This window comes from Vitis riparia, chromosome 7, assembly GCF_004353265.1.
Source record: "Vitis riparia cultivar Riparia Gloire de Montpellier isolate 1030 chromosome 7, EGFV_Vit.rip_1.0, whole genome shotgun sequence".
Classification (NCBI taxonomy): Eukaryota; Viridiplantae; Streptophyta; class Magnoliopsida; order Vitales; family Vitaceae; genus Vitis; species Vitis riparia.
The window spans coordinates 28,254,929-28,266,281 of NC_048437.1; the positions used below are offsets into that span (position 1 = coordinate 28,254,929).

The following is an 11,353-nucleotide window of genomic DNA, read 5'->3' on the forward strand; positions in this document are numbered from 1 at the left end:
TCTCAATGATGTATTTCCAACTTCATTTGCCAAGGAAAGCCTTGTTAAGAGCATGAAGACTTCCAATGCCAAGACCTTCATTCTTCTTGTCCAATCGAACAATAAACCAATTAACCAAATTAGGCTTTCTCTCAAGCCCTCTCTTACCCCAAGGAAGTCCCTTTGCATCTGCTCCAATCTTAAGCTCACATTTCTAAGACTGAAAAATAGACATGAAAATAATTGGTAAGCTTGACAACATGCTCTTAATCAAGGTAAATCTCCCTCCCTTTGAAAGGCATTGTCCCTTACACAAGACAAGCTTTCTCTGAAATTCCTTTTCCACCAAATCCTATAGCCTCATTGATTTGTAAGGAGTTCCCAAAGGAAGGCCCAAGTATATAGCGGCTAAATTATCAACCCCACAACCCAACACTAAAGCTAGTCTCTCCACATATGCAACTTTCCCTACTAATGTTAATACAATTTTCTTCATGGTTATTTTCAAGTTGGATATTGCTTCAAACCAGATGCTACAAATGCTTTTTACTAGCATCATAGAAAATTAGGGTATCATTAGCAAACAAAAAATGGAACACTTCCATTTTCTTCCTACTTTGAAGCCTGAAATGAAGCCACCCTCTCTAGCCCTCCTCAAAATCCAACTAAGTGCCTCCATTACCAAAATGGAAATGTAGGGGGAAAAGGGTCTCCTTACTTCAATCCTAGAGCTTTGGAAAAAATCGATCGGGACCTTGTTGATTGAAACAAGGAATTTCATCATAGATATGTGGCAGTTGATCCATCTTACCCACATATGACCAAAGCCCATTTTATCTAATGCCACTAACAAGAAGTCCCAATTTTCATTATCTTACGTCTTTTCAATGTCCAACTTGCAAATAACCCCACTATTGGAGCTCTTTAGCCTTGAATCTAGGACCTCATTGAATGAGAACCATGTCAAAATTTGCCTACCCTCATGAAAACATGCTAGTGAACTAAAACCACTTCCCTCGTCACCTTTTTAAGCCTATTAGCTAGGACTTCGGCCAAGAGCTTATACAACCCCCTAACTAAGTTAATAGGCCTAAAATCATTCAAGTTCTTAGCTCCACCTTTATTTGGGACTAAAACCAAGAAAATGGTATCTACTCTTTTCTTGAAGGAGCCATTATCAAAGAACTTAAGAAACCCATCACCTCATATTTTACCAAGTCCTAGCTCAACTTCCAAAATGCCACATTGAAACCATCTAACCTTGGAGCTTTATCCCCACACAAACTAGACAAAGCGGGTAAAACTTCTTCCTCCAAAAAAGGAACCTCTAATTTTCTAGCACCTCACTTCCAAAGGCTTTGAAGGTCATCTTGCTAATATTAGGTCTCTAATCCCCCACTTTGGATAGGAGATTTTGGAAAACCCTAGGCCATTTCCTATTCACTCTTAACTTTGGACAAAGCGTTTCTTCTCCATGCATAGGTCATTTTATGGAAGAATTTAGTATTTTTACCCCTCTTTTAACTAGATTTCTTGATTTTTGCCTCAACATAGTTTCTTTGAATGAAGCCCAATTACTAAACTCGACTACCGCTAACCTTTTGCTTCATTTTTTGTTTTAGTAATCTATTTAAGTGGTTATTAAAATATCAGTAGCCTCTAGCCTTGAGTTCTCATTTATCTATTTGTATAGGTCATCCCTTGCAATTCAATTGGGACAAGATCTTAACTCTTCTTCTTATTTTTCATAAAGGCCCTATCTTCTTTCTTTGGTTATCTGTCTACAAATTTGTTGGAAAGGCTCTTTGTCTTTATAGATCTACACAAAACTAAGGACAAGTGACTCTCCCCCTACCTAGTTTATCAATGCTTTTGTATGGAACCTGTGAATTATTCTTGGTAGTGCCACAATGCTTTGACTAACTTCCAACTAGCTATGTTCTTTTAAGTTCATTTCCACTTGACCAAGTATTCAATTGTAGGAATAGTTCCCCATTGCTGAGGGATGCATTATACCACTGTATCTTTTGGCTTGGGCTTGTAGCATGTGACTGCCCTTCTAGGTGCTTTTTTGGAGTCTCCTTGTTTCTTCCTCAAAAATTTTTGATGTTGTAGCTCTTCATAAGGCTTGATAACACCTTGTGTTACTTGAAGTCATAGTTTGTGGCCTTATCTCCAAGTCCAACTCATTTCTTTGACCAATCTTAGGTACGGGCTTTCATCAAAGTATGGATGGCTATCTCACCTTGGAGTCTAACTAGGTATCTTATTATGTGTCAAGGATGATTGCAATATCAATCTTAGTTTATGTCACCATAGGAACCATACATGACACATCCCCTACTAAGATGGCATTGTGTGTAGAAAGATATGGCACTACTTTAGCTTTCCCTAAGAAGCCTAGGGCAAGAACCACCTTGTAGTCATCCAAAGGAACAATGGTAATGTCAAAACCCAACCACCCCCATGATTCGATGCACAACTTGACCCTTTGAGCTATGCTATGCAGTAGTCTTGGCTCCAAGTTAACAACCTTGAGCCATCTTGGCTCCTTGGTGATCTTCAACCCATAGTTTTAAAAGGCATAAGTAAGGCGCACCTAAGGCGCAAAAGTCTCCTACAACTAAGGCACAAGGCACAACATAAGGTGCTCGCCTAAGTGAAGTGAAGTGCAACCTCATATGCATATCTATTTTATAAAATATGATTCAAAATTTAATCCAATTAATAAAAAAAAAATTAGATTCCAAACATCTAAAAGAAGCATTCAATAAAAAAGTAATGAAATTAAATAAATTCCAATATATGATTAGAAATGTTAAGAATAAAAAAGTTTAAAAAGGAAGAGTAAATTTGACAAAGCACGCCCTTCAATAAGGCGCATGCCTTGGCAAGCAAGACACTATAATTGGGGAATGGTTGTGCCTTGAGCCTAGGTGCGCTTTAAGCGTGCCTTTTAAAGCTATGCTTCAACCCCAATCATTTAGCTTCTTCCACTAAGATAAAGTTGTGAGTAGCATCAATGTTGATCATGGCATCCATAGGCTTCCCGACAATGACGTTTTCCACAAATATTAACATCTTCAAATATTTTTTGTTTGGATAGTCACCTCTCATCTAGTCCACTAAGAACTCAACAACCATAATGGCAAGAACAAGATCCTCCACAACAAGCCTAACCTTATAGGTTACATAAAAAATTAAAGAGATATTCTTCCTTTGACATATTTGGGATCTTTGACATGTATGAACTCTACATAATCCCAAATAAACCTGATATGCTTCAGCATCTTCATGCTTCATCGAGGTATGTAGGCTACATCCTCAAAGGAGAGTTGCTTTTTGATTTCTCTCTCGAAATCATCCCAAGTGTCTATACTGCACATGCCTTTTTCTACATTTCAATACCTTCCACACCACCACAAAATAAGAGTATCAAATAGATAAGAGTAGCAGTTCATAACTTGATTTGCTCATCTATGAGCATCATTGCCTCAAAGCAACATCCCATATGCCTTAAGTAGTTGTCAAGCTCATTGGCATCCCTTTTGACATCAAAGACATAAGACCTAAGAGCCTCCATCTTGGGTGCTCCTTTTCATATGACAACAACTCCTTGGCTTTTTTTTTCTTTTCTTTTTTTATAGTTAAAATAGGAGAACATATTAAAGGCACTTAAAACAACTCCCCCGGCTATTAATTTCTTGAAAATATCATGTCTTAGCAAACCTCTCAATTGCAAGTTTCAAAACTAGCAAACATCTTTAACATCTAAACTTGGAAGGATGACAACTCTTCACATACCTTATATTGGAATCTAGGTTGACTTCAACATATTCTCCTTGAGCAATCAATGTCATGCTCTAAGCCCAAGTCCACCATGTCAAGTTGTTCCTTGGTATTGGCCATTGCTACCTCTACCTTAACAAGGTGTGCCTCCACACCTTGAAGAACATCTCACGATATCTCTCACTTCCCATTTCCAATGGCACAAAATTTTCTATTAGGAGGTAGCTCATTAAGAGCTTTCTTATCTATTTTGAAGCCATACAAACTTGTTGGCTTCCTCTCTTCATTAGTTACAAATTCCTTCATAACTTTGGATCTAATATCACTTGTCATAGACCAAGACCTTCCTTCAAAATTTGTGTGACACTTAGGAACCTCAAACTTTAAGCACCCAAGTTAACCTAACTCAAGCAATTATGAAAGTAGGAAGATAATGTTTAAAGAGAGCAAGTGTACAGTGTACTAACTCTAGGAGGCTTTACTATACATGGCATTTCTCAACTCCTTGAGATTGTTACACTAGGTTATGAGGTCCCCTATTCATAAGTACTAAGGGTGTCCTCTTTTCATACATGTTTAATGTCAGATCCGAATAAACACATCAGGCTCATCAACCATGTCCAAGCATGTAAAGCACATCCAAGCTGTTCCAAGCATTTCAAAGTTGCTCCAAGTACCTTTGGGCACCTCAAGGTTCTAGAGCGTTTCAAAGCTACTTGAAACCATTGGAGAACGGCAAAATGGTAGATCTACAAAAAATGAGGGGTGGACCGTAACCCATTGTTAAAATAATGCAAGGATGGTCAAATAATGGAAATGTAGGAAAGTTAAGACATCTCCTGGTAAGCATTTGGAAGTGCAAAACAGCTGAAACCTATTCAAAATGTGCAGTAGCCTTCCAAATCTTGATTCTGCCAACAAAACATAATCTAGGTCTTTCCAGACATAGAACTAGCAATTGCGTATCTCCACATAACAATGAAAAAATGGAGTAAATCCTAATAAGAAAGCAGAGGCAGTATAAGAACAGACCACACCTGGTTACTGAAGTATGTTTGCAAATTGTGAAAAATGAAATCTATAAATTTCATTAAAAAAAAAAATTGCAAATTATGATAACCATGAAACATAATGGCACAAATTCCTTCCAAACATTGAAAGGAATGTCAACGGAAACATAGATTAAATTCTGATGACACAACATTGCAAAACTTCTCTATCACAAAAGAAACTGAGTCAGGTATAGAAAAGCTACCATATTTATCTTCTTCCAGCAATCCTCAGTAAAGGAGAAATTATACCTTGTATCTCTTGCAAGGATTGTTGTATCCTAACCTCCTCCTCAACTGACCGCTTCAGGTTTCTTATATGGCCCTTCAAGACATCAGAAGCTATAATGTCTTCAGCTCGCATCTGAACTACTTTCTTTGTCAACCCCATTAACAAACTTGCATATCTTGGCACAGTTGAATGCCTATGCAAGAATGCCAGAAGTAACCCAAGCTCCTCTGTATCCAAATTCGAAACACATTTCAACAACTTCTTCCTTGCTACCAATTCCTCCATCACAGCCACCACATTTTCAGGGTTCTTCCCACTTAAGGCAGACACAAAAGCATCCTTATGCCTAAACTTCTTCAACAACTTATCATGCTCTGCGATTTTCACTTTCTTTGGCCTTGTAATGAGGTAATCCCCCTCAGAAGGTTTCTCTCCTTGGCTCCTATGGAAATATCGAAAATAAGAGGGCCTCAGTACCCGTCTCTGTGGTTCCTCCATCAAACCCAAACTTGGAAACTCCCTCAAGCCACTCTCAACTTCCCCCTTCACCTTCCTCTTCCCAGCAAATATAACCCCATTTGAAGTACCAATTGCCCGCGTTGCACAATCAGGCGAGAACCCAATTGATAAAAGCGGTGCTGGGAACCTCATCGAATGAGTTATCTTGAACTTAGAGTAATCAAAAACCTTCATATACCCATCCAGCCCCACGCTCAAAACCCTATATTGTTCTGAACCCTCACCACCATCCCTCCCAATCTTACCCACACAAATTGAGGTAACAGTCTTGTTATGATTCTCCATTGAATACAACAACTTCCCTCCTCCAATCACATCCCAAATCTTCACACAATTTCCTCCGGCGGTTGCAATTAACCCACCGGACGGCAAGAAGATCACATCTTCCACCGGTTTCCCATGATTTATCTTCATCGCTGCATCCGAATTCGAAACTCTAACATCCCAAACCTTAACCGTATGATCATACGACCCCGTGGCAAACAACTCAGAACTCGCCGGTGACCCATCTCCGCAGCGGACATAATCCTTGTGGCCCCGGAACTCCACAACTCCTGACTCGGCAGCAACATCCCAGTACTTGACCACTGCATCGTCGCCCCCGGAGAACAAGTGGAGCTTATCGGAACGCGGGTACCGAACGAGTCGAACCGGCCGAGTGTGACCGCGGAGCTTTCGAAGAGCTGTTCGGGTCTTGACGTCGAAGACCTGGACAAGGCCGGAGTGATCAGAGGCGGCGATGAGGAGGCCATCGGAGCGGAAGGAGGCGCATGAAACGACGTCTTTGAAGGAGGAGATGGAGGAGATGGGTTCGAGAGTTTTGGAGTTGAAGAGGGTGAGGGAGGTGGAGTAGGCGGCGGCGAAGTGGTGAGGGGTCGCCGGAGAGAATGATAAAGAGGTTATGGAAGAGATGAGATTGGGAATGGTGTGAGATTTGAAGGACGACCAGTACTTGGATTCTGGGGTTTTAGAGGGTTTTTTGGATTTTGCTTTGAGTTTAGGCTTCACTGGGAAGGTCCTGGAGAGTGCTTGTTGAGGTTCCGCCATTGAAGCACCTCCACCCAGCTCCGACGGAAGTTCAGGTCTTTAGGGTTTATGTTTAGGGTTTTACAGCTGTTTGTTGGATGGGCTTTTAGGGCTCCCGGCCATTTGAATCGGGCCTTTTTTTAATCGGGCTTTTTCTTTTGGGATTCTTTAGTTAGAAGGGGTCAAAATAAACCCATATTTGTAAAATTAACTCATCCCTTAAAAGGTAAAAAAAAAAATATTCGGTTGAAACAAAAATACCTCTTATTTTATTTCCTTCAAACACTTACAATTTCTCCTCTTTGGCTTCATTTATAGAACGACTCCTCATATTTTCCTTTAGAAACCGTTAAAAAATTCTCATCTTTTTGTTGTACTTCATTATCTTCTTTTGGTCCCCAAAACAAAAAAACTCATATTTCCTTCAAAAACCCTATAAAAATACCTTTTTTTTTTTTTTTCTTTTTTTCCTTCCAATACAACTTTACTTTTCCCTCTAATTTATAGTAGATTAGGTTTTTATTTTTTTATTCGATCATCTGGTTGCTCATTCTCTTTGTTTTCCTGCAAAGAAAAAGTTTAATTTCTCGCAATTGTTTCATTTATTCTTTATTCTTGGTCAGAAAAGATGTTAAAAATGTAAACAATCAACAATTTCTTTTTTATCTTATCGTTTTATTTCTTTATGTCTCCTTAAAATTTAAAACCTCACTTCACAATTGTAGGTAAAAAACATAGATTCCACCATCACTTATATTTTCATATCTTCATACTCAGAGTCTATATATCCTACTAGAAATAACAAAGATAGAGTAATTCTGAAAGACATTCGTTGTAGAATTGTACTACCTCCAAAAAGTCGATGACCAGCAGGAATACCAAAAAATAAGAGAATTCATTCAAGTAGAGAGGTTAAGCCCACAAGATGCTGTGGTAGATGTGGTGATTATAGACATAATAGAAAAACATGCAAATGACCAATCCCATTACATCATAGAATTGAACATAGTTGTGTCAATATTGTTGAGAGCAATATCAACATCCAAGAATTCGCTTTACAACCGGTTCATCAATCATTTTAATAATGTTACCATAAAATTTCATTTTTGGGGATGATTTAGTCATGTATTGACATTTTTTTTTTTTTTTTTTTTTTGTGGATTGCAATTTTTTGTATATGCTTAAAGCAATTTTTTTGAATGATGGATTGGAATTTTAAGTTAATATTTTAGGTAGTGTTTGTTTTTTTGGTTGAATAGAAAAAACCAAAATATTTGGATTTTTCTATTCAACTAAAAAACAAACACCACCTTAGTTTTATCATATAAATTAATTGGTTAAATTTAACTATGGTTAGGTTGACAGTCATTGCATTAACCCGAACTTAACTATAGTTTGATTTGCATTAACAAAGAACTTAACTATAATTAAGTTCATAGTTAGAATTTTTAGCTGAACTTAACAATGATTGAGTTGCATGAACAAATAACTTAAATGTGGTTAAGTTCACAGTCAAAATTTTCACTTGAATTTAACAGTGGTTGAGTTACATTAACAAAGAACTTAACTATGGTTAAGTTTACAGTCAGAATCTTCACCTAAATTTAACAGTGGTTGAGTTGTATTAACAAATAACTTAACTATGGTTAAGTTCACAGTCAAATTCTTCACTTAACTTAACGATAGTTGAGTTGTATTAACAAATAACTTAATTATGGTTAAGTTCACAGTCGGAATCTTCACTTAAACTTAATAATGGTTAAATTGCATTAACAAATAACTTAACTATAGTTAAGTTCATAGTAAAAAAATTTACTTGAACTTCATTAACAAATAACTTAATTATGCTTAAGTTTATAGTTATAGTTTGGTTAATCTTGATTTTGATGATAACAAAACAAGGTTTAAAACTAATGATCATATTTCAAGTGTGATTAGGCAATACGATTTCCAAAGAGGCAATCACAAAGACAAATCATGCCAAAGAGAAATCATGAAGAAGAAGACCACCTCAAAGAGAAGAGTTTTTCAAGATCCAAGTTTCATAAGATCTCTTTGTAAGGTTGTTAGTGCACTAGGACTTTCATGCATTTCATTATTCATTTATGCACCAAAATCATCCAAGAGTAATATTGTTTTAAATATCTTAAGAATTAAATGATTTCATGTTTTCAACTAAAACCTTGTGTTAAATGATTTTCAAACTTGTGTTAAAAAGTTTTAAGTTGAAAAAGGTTGGGTGTTGAGCCAAAAAATGGCTCAACCGGTCGACTGGTTGAGGGAAGCAAAAAATTTTCTCTATCTCCCAATGGCCTTCTATTCCCGGTTGAGGTCCAGTTGAGGCCCAACGGTCACCTGCCAAACATTTAATGCTAACGGCTAGTCAACCGGTCGACCCCTAGCTCGACCGGTCGAACCCCAAACGGCTAATTTGACTTTTCTCTTCTATAAAAAGGCTTCAATCTTCATTGTTTAAAGAGTTTAACCTTCCCAAACCTTTTTTGATTATATTTGAGCCTTGAAAGAGTGTTTTTGAGTGCACCATTGTTCTACAACTTGCATATCCTTAGTGCACTTTTAAATCCTAGTTTTCTTGTATCATTTGAACTTAAAGTTCTTGTGCTAGGATTTTTGTGAGATTTTTTATTTGTCAACATTTGAGATGAAGTTTCTCAAGTATGGGGTATCACTTGATGAGTTGTTCAAGAATGGGATATCTCTTGAGAAGTGTAAATGGTGCTTGAAGCCAAAAGTCCAAGAGGGTGAATTGGAACTATAATCCAATTGTATTGCTTGAAGGCTTGATTTGGAAGCCTTGAATTAGTGGAACTTCAAGTTAGGGATTGAAGCTAGAGGAGAGTGGATGTAGGCCGAGTTGCGCCGAACCACTATAAACTCTTGTGTTTGCATTCTCTCTTCCCTACTCTTTAATTTATATGCAATTGTCTATATATTGATTATTATATACTTGCATATAACTGTCTCTTGCATTCACTTGTTTAAATTTGCGAAAAGAGGCCATCACCCTATTCACCCCCTCTCTAGGGTGATTACCATAGGTTGGATTAACCTAAAAATCCTAACAAGTTACATTACAAAAATTGTAACTTTGAGCATCAAGTCAAATTCATAAAAAATAATAGTCAATCCTTAACAACATATGAACATACTACATAGTCAAATTCAAACCCACTACATGGGTAAATTTTTTAAGTAGAACAATTCAGTTGCCATTTTCTTTTGAAACTAATCGATACAAGCACCGGTCAGTGAGTTGAATGGATAATCATCCATTAAGTATCTTGAATATTTAATTAGGAACATTCCACAATCACCACCGCATGAAACACAAGTTATCAAAATTAACATGGTTAAAAAAAATTATTATATAAGACATAAAAGTGAAATGATAAGATGACAATTTGGATATTTGTTTACTTACTCATACTCCTGTTGAGGAACATTATGTAACCATTCAATGTCCCAATGTTGAGTACTCTTAGGATCACTAGTCCCCCCATAACATGATGCAACATGCAAAATACGTGATAACAATTTAGCTAAACATCAATATGTTAAACAACATATACAAATAAATAAATAAAGAAATAGTTATACTATTCCATTATAATATCAATATTCTAATAAGTAAAAAGAAATACAATAAGAACATTTACAAACCATGTCTTTGAGCCATGAACCATGCCGAACTAGTGACTAAAACTATTATTGGTTTGCATGCAAGTAATCAATATCAACCATATACCTTATTGTATTAATATAGCAAAAAACCATGATCAAACAAAGAATTTGCCAAAAAAAACTATTACAAGTTTGAAGTAAAGATGATTATCGTTGCCGAAGAGTCAACCACTTATGAAAGGCCTCAATTACTTCCTCGAAAATAGATTGCAAAGGATTAAAGTCAAATGGCATTTCTCCCTCTTTTATTTTTATTTTTTGTTTTTCACTTCACCAAAAGAAAAAAAAAACTTTCTCCAAATGATCATTATGCACTTTGTTTTCACCACTAAAGTAAGCATCATTTTTTCTCAATTATGTTTCATAGTGTTGAGGGATGAAACCACAACTTAAACCACTGATCAATTCAAACTCATCTTGACCAAATCTTAATACATTTGAGTTTACTAAAAACCACATTTCATCGTCTTTCTTTATAAGACGTTGATGAAACAACACGTGGTGCACAATTTAAGCTGAAAATTTAAGTATGGCATAAACAAAAAATATCTAAAACAAGAATTCTTGAACATCTACAATTGTTCCTTATCGAGTTTCTTTTTAATATTCTCTATTACAATTAAGTGTGATAGACATGCAACCTTTGATGAGAAGTGTTATTCTATAGGTATTTTAACTATAAAACATGTCAAGGAAGTAGTAATCTATAAATTAAATAAAATCAAGTTAGTAAAGATTTAATACAAAATTATAATTATTATACAATAATTGATTAACACACTCCAGTAGTTCCTAAAATTTTAAAAACATTAACTAACAAATCTAATCCTATTCAAACACCATTGCATAACATCCCTAAAAAGTTCAAAAATCCTAAAATTTCATAAATTCTCTAAAAACTTATCCTTAATCACATGTCATTGCATGAAACCATTATATAATTTTTATTCACTCTACATACATAATTGACAACAATATAGAATTACAAAAATTATAAATATACCATTCATTATTTCGAAATCAATTTAATAGTTCCCAAAATTTTAAAAGCATCAAG

The 11,353-nt window shown here is 36.0% G+C and overlaps 1 protein-coding gene across 1 annotated transcript; it reads right to left on the minus strand.

Moving 5' to 3' along the window:
- Nucleotides 1-4,830: 4,830 nt before the first annotated feature.
- LOC117919177 (protein SLOW WALKER 1) lies at nt 4,831-6,652 on the minus strand. Its single transcript, XM_034836291.1, has one exon. It carries the CDS (start codon nt 6,613-6,615, stop codon nt 5,029-5,031), a length of 1,587 nt encoding a protein of 528 aa, XP_034692182.1. The 5' UTR covers nt 6,616-6,652; the 3' UTR covers nt 4,831-5,028.
- Between the last annotated feature and the right edge of the window lie 4,701 nt (nt 6,653-11,353).

Excerpts from the sequence above, each read along its gene's own strand:
- LOC117919177 (XM_034836291.1), bottom strand. The coding sequence starts at position 6,615 with ATGGCGGAACCTCAACAAGCACTCTCCAGGACCTTCCCAGTGAAGCCT.